The following is a 15767-nucleotide window of genomic DNA, read 5'->3' as shown; positions in this document are numbered from 1 at the left end:
TGATTTTTTTCAAAGAATTGTGCAGCATAGTGATTCTGTGTTTCGGCAGGGATCAGAAACATAAATAAATCTCTTTACTCATTAAAAGCAGATATATATGAATTAAAAGTTATAGTGGACATCCTCTCAAAAACATTGAGGAAGCTAATTAAGAATTAGCATTCTTTCCCAGAAGAAATGGCCCCAGTGCCTATGGTTTGTGTGAAGCTCAAATAGAAAATGAAGTTAATAGTTTATTGAATGTTAAACTCAACATACATGTAAATGTTTGGACAATTCTTTAGAAATCTTCCAAATGTAACTAACTCCTTCCATATGACCCTTCCCATTATTTGATGTCTCCAATGTATTTGTGAAAGCTTGTGATATATGTTATATATCACTTCTTTTCATGCTAAGCACTATCTGACTATAGTCCCTTATGCTTGGGGTATTGTAATAAACCCTTTTTCTGCTTGGTTTCCCTGTCTGGTTCCTGTCCTTGGATTCTGTGCTTCATAGCACAGAGAGTAATTAGGTACACAGAGTCTAGGTTGAAATGATGATTCTGCCCTTCATTATCGTTGGATAGTAAATTACCAGTATCATTGCCCTAAATTAGTCTTTTTATCTTATCTATTAAATGTGGGAAAATACATATCTCACATTCAAATTGTTGTAAGATAAATGAGATAACCTATGTATTGTGCCCAAGAACTGCTAAATAACAAGTGATAAATATTGATTACACTTATCATAATTATTATAGCAGAAAACTTTGTCTAAAATCTTAGTCTAACATACTTAAGTTTTCAGTGATTTCCAGAAGCCTAAATACAGAGTATCTAACTTTCCTTTTAATGTTCTCAGCTTCCCTGTACACCTTTATCAGCCATTACCCCTATCTCTTCCCCTCCCTTTATAACTGAACCTGTCATTTTCCTATTCAGCTATCCAAGTAAATCAGTGTTTACTCATCTCTAGGACCTGGCACACCTTGTTCCCTCTTTCAGGAATGCTCTCCCTCCATGCTCTGGCAAAAAGCTTTCTTCTTCAATTTTTTCCTCTGAAACCATCCCTACTCCTTGGTGGTAGAATTAACAATACTTTGGTGACTATGTAGACTATTGAAAGCTATATTGAATTTACTCACATTTATGTCTGTCTCCTCCAATTAGTCTTTCAATTTCTATTTGTTTGTAACCCTCTTAAGTCCCGAATGCCTAGAACACAGTAAATATTTAATATATGCTGTTTAACAAATGAACACTTGTCCAGCCCAGTCTCCTACCACCTAAGATGCAGCTCCGTGACCTTTGTCCTATTGCATTTAGTGACTTTTACTTCATTCAAACAATACTTGCTCCTTCAGAACCTCAACCTATGGGTTAACAGAGGTTAGAGCTTCTGGATGTTTCAGGGTCCTGTTCGGTGTTACCAACACGAACTAACATGATGGCAATAAGGAAAAGGTGTTTCTTACTAGAAACTAGAAGAAAAGTGGGACTTACCTCTGAGGGCCCTAGAAAAAAGATTCCCTGCCCAGACCTACTGCCTCATCCCTGTTCTCCCTCGCCTCCCATCCAGGGAGCTACTCCGCCAGAGAAGGGAGGAAAAGTGGGGGAGCGAGTTGAAAAGTTGATCAGCCTCTCTCTATCCTCCTTCTACAGAGAAACACTGCACTAAATCAGGTGTGCTAAGTCGCCTCCCATGGGGTCTTGCTTCTGACACTCCTCAAATACGTCCTGAGTTTCCTCTGATCCTTTTCTGCCGAGTCTTGGGCTCTCCCACTCCCCTTCCCCAGCAGCCATCCCTTTCCCTTCCACAAGCTACAAGAAAACCGCCTCAAGACCCCCTTGTTCGAGGACCTCCGTGACTGCCAACGAAAGATACAAATCACAGGCAGCCTTAACCAGATGACTGAAAGCCGAGTTAAAAAAATCAGGTTGATGGCAAGAAGGAAAAGAACATATCCACCGCCAATGCACGAGGAAAACTCTATATACACATGCAAGTAGGATCCCCTGCATAGAGACAGCAGGTTGTCTCCAACTACCCAAAGAACGCGGAGCACCCCAAACAGGAACTTTAAAGGGATTGTTATCTGTTGCCTGTTCCACTAGGAATATTGTTTGCAAGGCACAAGGTGTCTTTTAGTAGTGAGCACCCTCTGCGCATGCGCAGGTCCATTCGGGAATTACTGCCCAGCCGCCGACTAAGTTGCATTCCTTGAATCTTCGCAGAAAAGACAATTCCTTAATCAGAGTTAGTAATGTGGACAGTACAAAATAGAGAGAGTTTGGGGCTTCTCTCTTTCCCTGTGATGATTGCCATGGTCTGTTGTGCACACAGGTGAGCCGCCTTTGTTGAATCTCTCTTTCTCTGATAGCTTTCTTTTTACATGCCTGCTGAATTGTGTATCTTGTTATTTGGGGGTAGGTGTGCCTGCATCTTTTTATGTCTGCTCTCAGTTTGTGCTTATTTTGAATACGGTCCCTACTTCTTTCCTTCAGCGCCAATGAACCCAGCAACATGTCATACGTGAAAGAGACAGTGGACCGATTGCTCAAAGGATATGACATTCGCTTGCGGCCGGACTTTGGAGGTAATGCTTCATCCCTTTTCAACCTGTAACCCATCCCTAGTTCACCTTTTCTGTCAAAGATAAGTGCAAAAATTAAAAATGTCATTTTCGTGAGCATGCACTACGCTTTGGACGCGCGCGCGCGCGCACACACACACACACACACACACACACACACACAGGACAGGATTCCGGATCTCAGGTAGATGATCCCCACGCTGAGCCGACCTCACTCCGGCCCGACACACCCTCTGCCTAGTCACTGCATCACGGTGTGTCCACACCTGTTTTCCCAGGCTGTCCCCCAAAATAAGGTTGGGGGGAGGGAGGGAGGCTGTTCAGAAGGTAGTAAAAACTAGGGAGTTACCCCCTCCCCAGCCCACTGCCACTCTGAGAATATGTCCTTAATATGGTCCCATCTCCCCACAGGGCCCCCAGTGGACGTCGGCATGCGGATCGATGTAGCCAGCATAGATATGGTCTCCGAAGTGAACATGGTGAGTGGCCTCGCGACGGGCCCGGCTGCCCGGCTTACGCAGATGTGAAATGGACAGATCCCCGCGTCCTCTGCGTTTCATTGGCGGTCACCTAGCCCCTGGCCCCGGGGTCCCACTCCGCGCGCGCTCCCCACTCCACCACACACACCCGATTGCCCCGGGGTTTGTATTTTCGACACACACTGGCTACTGCGGTGTTCCAGAGGAAACGTGCTCGGCACTATTTTGGGAAGGACGGGTGACTGTTGCGCCGGCAGATTGGCTGGGGCGGAGTCTGAGCTTTACTTTAGCCGGGTTTCCCAGCGAGTGGAGATGTGGAGGGCACCATCTGCTGGCTACCAGGCAGCCTGCACTAGGGACCCCGGATCAGTGGTCCGCAGCCTCCACTTGCTAAGCACAGCTTCCTTAGACTGCCAGCCGAGATTCACGGAGACTCCACCACCGTGCGCTCAGTCGGGGTTTCGGAGTGTCGCCTGCCTTCTTCAGGCTCTAGCACACCGTGAGGCAGGAGCAACAGGCTGAAATAACGGTCCATGCTTGCTAACGTGAAGAGTGCCCAAGCCTGTTCCTGGGAAGGGCTTGTATTGTTCCTATGTGGAGGTTGATGAATTTATCTTTCTGCATTTTGTAAATTTGAAGCAAAATGGGTCGAGTTATATTGCTTTCCTTTACTCTAGAAACCCAACTGCACTTGTAGAAAAAGCCCCATGATCAAAGGGCCTGTGGAGAGAGTGGAGAGTGATAATAGCAGCACAATCCCTCCATTTCAAAGGGGTCAATATTCTTCATTTCTTTTTCTGCTTTCTGAAGCTGCTGCAAAATGCTTCAAATCATAGCTGCTACTCTATCTGTTGGCTCTATGCACCCACTGTGGGTAGCAGTTTTTTTAGTTGTTACAGTGAGTTCAGGAGGAAATGCCTGTTGCTTTTCTAGAATACACTATCCAGAGAACAGCTAGATCAAAATGCCATTATTATTCCACTGGAGAGAAAAAAAATATAGTAGCAGAAATTTAGATATCTTGAATAATTTAAAGGCTAAAACCTTTCAGGATTTTCTCTCTCTGTAGCTGTAATGGCCATTGGATTATCTTTCATTTTATTCCTTGTGTCATTTTATGTTAACATACTAACATTTAAGAATTTTTCTTTTCATTTTTTTTTGGTTATATCAGGAAGAAACAAATATATTTATATCATATTGAATAGGATTTGAATAAAAGTGTGGTTATTATATTTCAGTATTTTATAGTTGTAACTGACCCTACTTTAAATAGTTTATTTAAAATACTATTTTAAAATGTTTCTGATTATTTAAAAGAGTATTTTCAAGTGCCTTTGATTGTTTACTGGAAAAAGAAACCCCGTTTTAAAACTTATTGCACACAAGAGAATATTTTTTGACTGGGAAAAGATTTTTGACAGATTTACTTATTACATTCTGTTTACATACATGCTAAAATTACAAAGCAACTCAAAACACACAATTTACACACACTCAGGGAAATGTATTAATGTGTGAACATGTATAAAACTGGATGAGTTAGAAAATGAGTTAGTTTAACAAGTTATGTCATGTAGATAGATGATGAAAATATTTTCTTTTTAAGTCATTTATCTTGGCATCTTGTAAGCATCCACATTGATAATTCATAAAATTAAAGATTCAAGCAAATGTTGACTTTACCAGTCTTCTACCTTAGTGTATAGGGTACCAGGCCTTTCAGAATTTCTAAAGATGTATAATTCTCTTGGTCAAGACTGGGGGGTATAGTTCAGTGGCACAGCATTTGCTGAGCATATGCAATGTCCTGGGTTTCATTCCCAGTGCCTTAAAAATTAAAAGAAAAAAATCAGTAAATTCTGTTATCTATATTTATAAACACTCTGTTATTTTTTTTAAAAACTCAGCTGAATAGGTAAGTGTTGATAACCAAAACGACCACCATAACAAAAAAGCTTTGTATTATCAGTTGTTCAACTAAATTCATACATAAGCTAAAAGAAAGGATTGAATGTAATTGCAGTAGCATTGGATATTTCCTTCTAATGACTGAATAATACAGTGTGCTTATTCATCATACATTGATATGTGCACTTTTTCCAAAAAGTATTCATTCAACAGATAAACCTTGAAAATATGTTATACTGAAACACCAATTACTTCTTCACAGTGGTCTCAGTAGACATGCTAGGGAAATAGAAATCACTGAAAGTTGGAAAATATAAAATCTTTATTTATTTATTCTTCCTTGTTTCTCCTTTTAATGTCAGCTACCAAAAAGGTCCAAGGTTTATTTTAGCTTCTCATCTATGACAAAGCATTTAGATTGGAAATAACTCCAAGAAAAAATGAAAATGAAGAGGAATTTTTTTTAAGGATTGAGTGTTCTACATAAAAGCAACCTGAATGGTTAGACCTTTACCACTAAGTAAGAGAATTGTCTGTAACATGCTTTGATTTTTAGACCATAAAAGTAGTACTAAAACTTCGTGGGAAATAAGACTCATTGCTTTTAATTAATATGTTTCAGTATGTCAATAGGCAGTAAAATTTGTAGTTCTTTAATGAAATTTTCACAAAAATTAAGGGAAAACAAGATTGGACAAGACTCCAATAAAATAGGTTTAAGTAAGTTAAATACATTATTAAAACATTGCTCCTTTTTATATTTTTATTCATTATCATTATTTCCCATTCCATGAGAAAATGTCATGATAATTATGCATTAAATTAATGGGTCTGAGAAATAGTTTCTACTAATTTTTATTCCTTTCCTGTGCTACTCTAAGTAAATTGTAACTCCAGATTGGTTTAGGGCATTATCTCTTTTAAACACTATCAATATGTTTTAAACACTAGCATCATAACAATAGTGCTTTCTGACTCATGTCCTTGAGGATATAAAATATTTTCCCCAAATTAAGAAAAATAAAAAGAGACTTTGTAGTTAAGAATTTCTATAATCAAGAATCATCAACATGTATCAAAACAGCATGTTATGCCATTAACATGTACAATTTTTGTGTTTTTATGTATCAATTAAAAATAAATTTAATTTAAATGAGAAACCAATAATGACCTTCAAAATCATTGCTTCTGAGCAGTAAATGCAAAAGCTTTGAAGAATAATTCTAATGTAGAAAAATATATATTTAAGAGAAAGACTTCCTTCCACATAATAATATTGATTAAATTAGGAAGAAGTTTTCTTGCATCATGGTCTATGTGGTGCTTGTGATATCAATTATATACTGTTGTCATTTTCTGAAGTGTCATCTTAAAAACTGCTGTGATTTTCATTTATTGTTTATTAAACTCCTTCAAACCTTTTAAAACAATTTCTGGCTAAGTCTTCCCCCAACCCCACCCTAACAAGAGGCAAAGACTAGAGCTAAGAAGAGACAAAAGGAGATAAGAGCTCTCAGAAATTGTCTTTAAGGTAACCGCTAACTACAAGCCTAGTAAAACACAGATAGTCCTGGGCAAGTTTTCTAGTAGTGGTTTGAGGATACATGATATTGATTACACACAAATAGTTGAAATCATGTACTTCAAATTCCCATAACTAGTTATTCCTCATTATTCAAGAGTCAGATCCTGATCATTAATTGGGTATTCCAACCACACATCTCTTTGTCCCTAATCTAAAGATATTATGGTCCAATTGGCTACCCCCAGAAGACTTTCAAAGAAGGGGTCAGCCCAACTTATTTACGATAAGAGACACTTACCTTGTATTTATTGTTTCGTTCCTTTTTTTCAACCATGGGTGGATACAACAGTGAATGCTCTTAAAGGTATCATAATTAATAACAACATCGATGATAACTAATACTGAAATGAGCCAATTTTATAAATAAAGCTCAAAAGAAAGATAAATTTAATTACAAAATACATACTTAAATTTCACCAATGTTGTTATTTTAATATTTGATTCCATAGGTTTCAGGAATATAGTTCAGTCATATTTATTATTACCACACTGACTCAAAACAGTAACCACTTGTGAGAATTCTGCTGCTCCACATCCATTTCTCTAATTCAGTGCTTTTCAATAATTACTGTATACCTGCATCACTCTGGGATCTTGTTAAAGTGAAAATTCTGAACCAGAGGTCTGAAGTGGATCCTAACATTCTGGATTTTTTCTGGGTAATGTCCGTTTCTGGAGTGTGGACAGCATTTGAGTGTCAGGGTTGTGGTATGTTATTCTAAGATCTAGCCTTATTAAGAATTTGAACTTTTTTTTCTTTTTAATTTCTCTAGGAATGGTGTTATGTCAAGGTTTCAACTTCACTTTGAAGTTTCAGCTAGTTAAACAGGTGTCTATGATCAAAAGGAAAAATTAGTTCAATAATTAGTGATAAACAACAAAGGCAAGAGGCTGAATGATAGAGTTTGATTTAAACTAATAAGTAGTCTCCATCACTGTGTCACTACTCACAAATCAGCCAAATGTAAATGAGGGTTATGAAAACAGTGCCAAGCACAGTAACCCCGATAGCTCTGTCCTTTTGCTTTACAGAACACCAATGGCTTTTCGTTTTCAAAATAGAGAACATTGAAAGTTTTCCCCCCAATGAGGAGCTAGCAATAGCTTTATAAAATAGCCCAATCATACTCCTGCTTCTTTTAGTAATTCTCTAGTACTATAATAGAATTTTCTTTGCAAAAAGAGCAGATAGGTCAGTGCCATTTAAAGGCAAGAATAGGTGAAAGCCATTCACTAAAGATATAAATATGTGAGTAATCACTAAGGTCTTTCCTTTAAGTGCTGGGTGAGAATATTATACCATCTGAGGGGAAGCTCTTCCCTTTGCCTGTTTGGAGATAACATATGTTTTATACCCCAAAACACATTAAATCAAGTATATCTAGATTTTAAAATGTTTGATTTTTACATTTGAAACCCTGTGATTTTAGGATTACCAGACTGAACTGGATATTAAAATATACAATAAAATGAAAATAAGTAGTATCATTTATGGAACATTTCACATATGTGAAGTATGGTTATCAAGAGTTTTACTTTGTAGCTTATTTACTTCTTGATTTAAGGCTGTGAAATTCTATTACAGATTGAAAGACTGATGCTCAGAGAGGGAGGAGCTTAGGTTGAGAAAGGTTAAATAACTTACTCAGAAGTTACAGAGCTAGTGAATGGCAGATTTGAAACTAGGCAGCCTGTCTTCAGGGACTGCTTCCGAACTGCCAAGTTAGTAAAAAATTAAATGTTCTCAGTGTTTAGCTTTGGGACCTGGGGTGAGGAATTTGATTTCTCTAAGCCTCAGAAATTCTATTCTGTAAAGTGAAGTAGATTACATGATTGCTAAACCCTTTCCAGTTCAAATATTCTATAATAAAAATATGGACCTTTAAAGATTTCAGACTCTGTTAAGATCAAGAATCTTCCTCTTGTGTTATTCCTGTTAGATTTTGTCTTATTCCATCTCATTTTCCTGTTAATGAGTCAATCAACAAACATTTACTGAGTTCCTACTGAGCACAAATTATGACAGTCTCCTGGGAACTCTGTAGTAATGATTGTAGGCAATCTAGGGTCTTCTGAATCATCATTTTGATTGGTCATGGTTTTATCATCCAATTTTTTCTTCTTTAACACATTTGCAAAGACAATAACAAGACATGTTGGATCAATGATCTTTGAAATGAGACTTGACTGATACCTGGTTTATATTGCATTGAATATTGATGTCAAGACCAGATTGAAAGTATTTCTCACTGGTGGTATCTGTCCACTGTATTCACCCTGGGAACACTGATCCACTACTATCAAACTCACAAAATTTTTAGCACTTATTTGATGTGAAACAGAGGAAAACTGTTATTTTTCAAGTTCTGGAAATCCCAAAGGATTTATCCAACCTACCTAAAATCCTACCCTGAGGTGACTGAGAAATAAATGGCAAAACCTGGGTGTTTGTATCAGCTGAGTACCAGGGTCAGTTCTCCAAGTTTTTGGTGCTTTTATCTTGGCATTCCCCAAATACTTGAGGGTACCTTCAAAAATACTCAAATATATATGAAATCTTTCATTATAAAAAGGTAAACATTTCAAAATAAAAATGGTTTTAATATTTCTAACTGGTTTAGGATTCAGTAAGAGGGCTCAACTATCATACACATACCTGAGAATAATAAGAAAATTAATTGGTATATGCATCTAGTGGATTGAATGTCATATTTAATGCCCTGTAAACTATGAGAACACCGAGTCTTATTTTCTATAATACCAGGACCAAGTTTCTACATTTTAGAATACTCTATTTTCAGTAAGATGTATATTTTATGAAGTTCCTTGACTTTTTTTTTTTTTTTCTTAGCAATGCTGGAGATTGAATCCAAGTCTTCATGTATGCTAGACAAGCACTTACCACTGAACCAAATCTCAGCCCTGAAGTTCCTTGTCTTCTATCTATTGAAAGGGAAGGAAGTTAAAGTTAATAGTAATACTTAGCAACCTATTATTCAGCTATTTGGCAGGTCTTAAGAAAGAGTTAAAATTAATTCATTTTAGCAAAACAACTGGCCATAAGAAAAAAAATGAAAGATGCATTTTTCACCTAATGTGAGTCCAGTTATTCCATTTTAGAATCTTCATAGTCCACATTGCTCCTTCTCCACTAAGTGGAACTAATGTATCTCACCTGTCCCTCACTGTTCCAAAAAAATCTGTTATCGTACTGTGAATTTAAGATTAAAGGGCAAATTTCCAAGGGCATTCATTCAACTATTCTATTGAATAAAACATGTGGTCTCTGTCCTTGTAGAATTTATAGTCTTTTAAAATATTATTTCAAATCTCTAATCTTGGAGTGTGAAGATTTTTCCCTTTAGAAGATTTTGAAACATCAATAGTTATCTTGATCTTGAGTATTTCGTTTTAAAACATACTTACTGAACACTTGATCTTTTATCAGGTACTGAACTAAGCACTAGGGATGGAAATAAAACTAGGCCAATCCCATGCCTTCAAAGATTTTGTAGTGTAGAAGGGAATGTACAATAAACAGTTACTTTAAAACAATGTGGTACATGCTATGATAGAGACATATGTATAGATAGGGTCACTGAGAAGTAGTTTCTAAGGCATGGTGAAGGGTCGACACCTGAAATGAATCTTAAAGAGGAATAGTAGCTGGCAATCGTGGATAGGCTGCAAATGAGAATGACCTTCCAAGCAAAGGAAAGGATGTATGTACAGGAAGACATGCCTGAACACAGAGTGGAGTATTCTGGGAATCACAGGTAATTGGCTATTGTAGGAACCTAAAGGCACAAGGCGAAGTGCAAGGTCTACAACAGTGCTATTGAATACTCTTATTTGTGTATAAAGAAGCCTCACGGTAGACATGTTCATTTTGTTTTTATGTGTGCTGACCAATTTTGGAAGAGTACACAAGGAGCAAGCAACAGTCCTCAGTTCTTAGAATCAGAACAAGGATTAGGAGAATGCTTTAGAGAGATAGTAACTGTTCTTTGTGTGCTCCTTTGAATATTTAGTTTAAAAAGTTTATACATAGCCTATATTTTCATTTTAAAAAGAAAATTCTCTTTTATACATGGGGAGAGGAGAGAGAGAGAGAGAGAGAGAGAGAGAGAGAGAGAGAGAGGAATGATGCTGAACTATGTATGCTAATGAGGTGGATCCTAATCCCGAATGGAGAAATCTGCCAAAAGGTTCAAATAGATCACTCTTGTAGTTATGTAGAGGGTGATGAAGAGAAGGCTAAAACTGGGGACAGTGTTTCTAGCTAAGACACTAAGAGGGTGTATCAAAGAGAGGAGTGATGCCTAAAGTAGTACAGTGGTCTTAGGAATGGAAAGTAATAAAAATAAAGGCAAATGATAGGTATTTAGTCATTGGCTGGATGATGGAGGTGAGAGGAGTGAGCCCTGGATGCCCTCTGAGGCTGCGTATTGGGTGACTAGCAGATGGGACACTATCTGCCCAGCAGGAACTCAGGTAAAGGAGGACTGTACCATCTCCTTCACTTTGAGTGGATATATTTCCAGAATGAGAAATAGTCAGCATATGTTATTTATAAGGTACTTGTGGGTACATTGACATAGAACGTTGCAGATAGGAGCCATCCTGAAATGGACCACTTCCTTGGTGAATCTTCTAATTCTATTCACAAATAAGGCACATCCCATAGATAGGAAACATATAGCACATAAATGTAAGTCTAAATGTGTCTATTAGAGACATGGAGAAAGGATACTAGACATAGAGAATGGAAAGCAGTCAACTCTATCCTTAGTCTTATAGTTCTTTATCTAGAAGGACCTATACTCTCATAAGATTTAGAATGTACTTTTCAAATTCCTTTAGAGAGGTGATCTTTGTACTCTGTTTTAGTTGTTTTTATAAAGCTACAGGGTAGGGAAAAAAGGCATGTGGGGAAACCACTTACACAGCATCTGGTCCCTTCTCCACTGCATCTCTAAAGTGATTCAGTCCTTCTGGAACATTGTGCTTCCATGTGAAATTGCATGAAAGCAGTGTGAATTCTTGTAGAAAGTGCATTTGGTGATGAAATGAGACTGGTATAACAGACAGTCTGAGCGAGACAGTCTGAGCGAGGCCCACGGTATGACCTGAGAAATGAAGCTTACCTGCCAGGAAATTACAAAGTGACTCCCAGGAGCTTTGCAAAACAGAAACATTTGAATGGCCTGTTGGGTATGATTTTAAACAAAAATTCAACATACCATCCCCTGCATGTTGGCTTCCTGAAAAAAAAAAAAAAAAAAAGGGAAATCTATGTAAGCAATGTCTTATTCATAGATCATATTATTTAGTTTAGAGAAAGGAGACAGAAATGGCTAGAGGAATAGATTCAAATAGAAAAGAGTTTGTGGGTAAGTGTTAGCAATCTGCTATTCCAGCCCTCTATTTCTACAGAAAAAGAGTGTGGGGATGTATGAGTGAAGCCCCTTCAAATACAACAAGAAAAAATAAAAGGTTGGGTGCCTTGCTCGTGTTGCTGAATTGATCAAGCAGGGAAGTTGGTAGCAGTGAATCCCACTTGAATGAGTTTATTTGGAATACTTCCGGAAAGCAGGGGAACAGATTTGTTGAAAGCTCATGGTTCCTGCCTACTCTAACCCTTTGTGACTCATGAGGAGATTTTTTTTTTCTTAGGATTTATTATTTTCAAGGGAATGGTACACAGTTCTCTAGCAAAGAAGCTCAGCTTTATGGTTTCCATAGAGACAGTGCATTTGCAATCCTACCTGTACCTAGAACATTTTCTCATGTCAGTGGCCACTGTTTCTCCCTCCTACTACCTGTAACCCCTCTCCCACTGAAATGCATCTAGATCTACTTCAAAATCTACAGGAAATCATATTTTTCTATGGATCTTTTTTTGCAGTCAGAATAGGGGAAATTCTGTCAGAAAGAGAATATCTGGGGTATATAAACAAATCAAGATTCCTAAAAGACAGAAGACTCAACACAGTTAAGACCCATCCATATAAGATTCCTATTAACTTTAACTTTTTCCTTCCAACTATGTAAGCTCCAGGAAATTTAGAATTTTATTCTTTATATTCTCTAGGTACCTCCTAATGTATTGTAGAGGCTTAATGATAGCATTCATTAAGATTATGAAAGAATTTTTTCTAGTCATAAAAATCGTTAGCAATAATAGCACTTTGTATTATTTAATTCAGAAATTAATAGTTTCTCCATCAGGCCTACCTTATAACTTCATCTAAATTTTCTTTTTTGTTGACTGTGGATCGTGAACCGTTTCCATAGAAATGGCTTTATCATATGGCACAGTGAGATTCACACAGAATCAGTTCATGACAAATATCAACACTATATATATACATAGTTGATATTTGTATATGTGTGTGTGTGTGTGTGTGTGTGTGTGTGTGTGTGTGTGTATAAAACTTTTCATCTACTTTAAAAATAATCACTGCTTTTGATTTTTTCAAATGTCATCTTCCTGGCACCTGGACTATCAATATTTATAGATGCATTTAAGAAATTGTTAAAGAATAATTTGATTAGTGACTACAAAATGAATGGCATTTAAAAAGAAAGGAAACTCAAACATGAAAGATAGCCTGTGGAAAAGTGTTCCTCAGTCAGTCTGGAGAGATTTTTAAATGAGAAGAGTCAGATTTTAAAAAATAACCAAGCTTATTAGATATGAAAATATGAAGCCAAAAATTACATAATCCACAAAATATGTATTTAATACATATGTAGATAATATCTACATCTGTTCATCATTTTCCTACTCATTTCTGCTGTAATTCTATCCTTGTTGCTATATGCTTTAACAAAATGTTAATTTTTAAAAATCTTTTACATACCACAGTCATTTGTTGTAACCAATGGTCAAGTCAACTACCACGTTAAGTGGTGATGAAAGAGTCTTACCACAGATATGGCTGCTTGCCCATCCCTTGTGCAGCATACACACAAATTTAGCGCATCTCAAAGAAATAATTGAGAGCAAAAATCCCAATTCAAATGAACTGCTAAGTTGAGGCTGATGAGCAGAGAGAAAAAGAGCATGTGGTGCAAAGGTTATCACTGGTCAAGTGAAAACTTCTGGTTTAATGTGGTGAGAAGCGATCTTTAGAAGTTTTGAGGCTGGGAATGAGAGAATGGGGGTAGGATGAAAAATTTGGAGAGGAGAATGGAAAAAAAATTGGTGAGTGAAACTGGAAAAACAGATTCAGTCTTGGTTGGTTATTGGTGCATATCTCCCACACTTATGTAAGCACTACTTTGGGCAACACCCCACAAACAGTATTGACATCAAGTTTGAAAGTGCTTTCATAACCTGGTTCTCTGAAATTGCAGAAAGGAATGATTTTTTTTTTTGAATATTGCAGGAAGTCATCTGTCCTATTGCACTCAAAAGCACTGTCATCGACCACAAATATAACTTGATGAATTATGATTTTGCATAGTCACTGTCCTGCTTTTCCACATTTTAAAGGATTTGCAGCATGGTTCTGCAAAATGAACAGAGATATGTGAGCCAAAACCAAAATAAAGCAATTGCCTTTATACTTTTCCAATATATTTATCCTATTCACTCTCACCAAGTGGCACTTAATTTTTCAATCAAGATATGAGACTATTGGTAGAGTAGGTAGGAAGCACATGCAGAAAGTAATTTCAGATTAACTTGGAAAGCACCAGCTTGAAATGTCATCATTAGAACTTGATATCTTCAACTTTGCCTCCTGCTGAAATGCAAATAGCCCTGGGACAGGCAAAAGTAATGTTGGTTTTCAATCCCTGTGTTTATACCAGCATGCGCATGGATGGTGGAATGAGAGGGCTGTTTTGCTTATGGGGCAGAGATTAGAAAAGGATTGAGGAGAGAGGAATCTGGAGTTATTTCATACTTACCCCTAGCATCAGCAGCTTCCTGAGTTTGGGAGCTGATAGAAACTGCTAGAAGAAGGGCCAGAGGTGTGCTGAGACAGCATTTGTGTGGCAGGCACTGATCCTCTGCACTTGAAAAGCATTTTGCTTGATCTAACAATGATACCCAATATTGTGTCGTTCAAGATGTGAAATCAACAAATTCAACTGTGTTCTCTGGTAGTGTAGCTTTCATGCTGACTCGAGAAGGTGGCAATACAATTTTGTAGTTTTAATGATCAATCTCGTAGTTAAAATCAGTGGTCAGCGGGCAGAACAAGAGCAGTTATTCAAGGCCAGGCACTATCAATCTGGTTTGTATAATTTTGGTATTTCCCCTGAACTGCCTTCCCCTGCATGTTTCTTTCAAGTCAAATTTGAATTGTGTGTGTGTGTGTGTGTGTGTGTGTGTGTGCTGATGGGACTTGAACCCAGGGGGTCTCACACTTGCTAAACACCTATTTTGCCCTTGAGCTACAACCCAGTCCATCCAAATTTGAATGACTTTAAATCAATTTAACATCTCAGAACAATATTGTTTCCTGATTCATACTTTCAAGTATAAATCTCATGACTTTCTTAATTTGATTCTTAGTTTCATGTAAAATGGAAATAATTTTCATTCCGCCTGTTTTAGTAAGCGGTGTCAAAACAAGTATATCGTATACAAATTTATGTTCAGCAAATGTGATGAATAAACTATAAAATACTTTAAAGTGCTGTTATTTTTATCATTTTACTATTATCCCCCAGGCTCATAATAAATTTCTTCCTCCTTGATGCTAGGACTTCAGGGTTGATACTAGTTCACATTATGCATAATCAAATAGAATAATATTTTTGTTTGATATTGGAATTTTCATCACACTGTTAGAACTCACAGAACTAATTGTGAAACATCCCTGAGGGGGCTGACAAAAAATGAAAATACCTCCTATCTTTTTTCCTAATAACTTTCAATTGATTCTCACTCTGAGAAGAAACTAGGCTATTACCTCTCAGTTTCATCCTACACACAGTCCTCCCATACCTGAATTTTATATATTATGTTACTTTCCGATACGTGGATAAAATGGGATATATGGTTTTCCATGAGCTTAACCTAAGGTTTAGGGTTCTGAGGTTGACTTCTAGATTTTAATTCCTACCCTCCCATACTTATAGGACCTTGACATTAATCACCCATGGAGGGATCATAAAAATCATGGAATGAGACAGACATCATTACCTTATGTACATGTATGATTACACGAATAGTGTGAATCTACATTGTGTA

The 15767-nt window shown here is 37.2% G+C and overlaps 1 protein-coding gene across 1 annotated transcript in view; it reads left to right on the top strand.

The window, feature by feature from the left end:
* Positions 1–2177: 2177 nt before the first annotated feature.
* GABRB1 (gamma-aminobutyric acid type A receptor subunit beta1) overlaps positions 2178–15767 on the top strand; it is a 391432-nt gene continuing 377842 nt past the window's right edge. Inside the window, exons 1-3 of the mRNA XM_079153927.1 lie at positions 2178–2331; positions 2493–2584; positions 2993–3060. Of these exons, the coding sequence (XP_079010053.1) occupies positions 2252–2331; positions 2493–2584; positions 2993–3060 (240 nt within the window). The 5' untranslated portion in view covers positions 2178–2251. The remainder of the gene's footprint in view (positions 2332–2492; positions 2585–2992; positions 3061–15767) is intronic.

Source organism: Sciurus vulgaris, assembly GCF_902686455.1.
Source record: "Sciurus vulgaris genome assembly, chromosome: 9".
NCBI lineage: Eukaryota > Metazoa > Chordata > Mammalia > Rodentia > Sciuridae > Sciurus > Sciurus vulgaris.
This window is presented reverse-complemented; position numbering and strand designations above follow the sequence as displayed.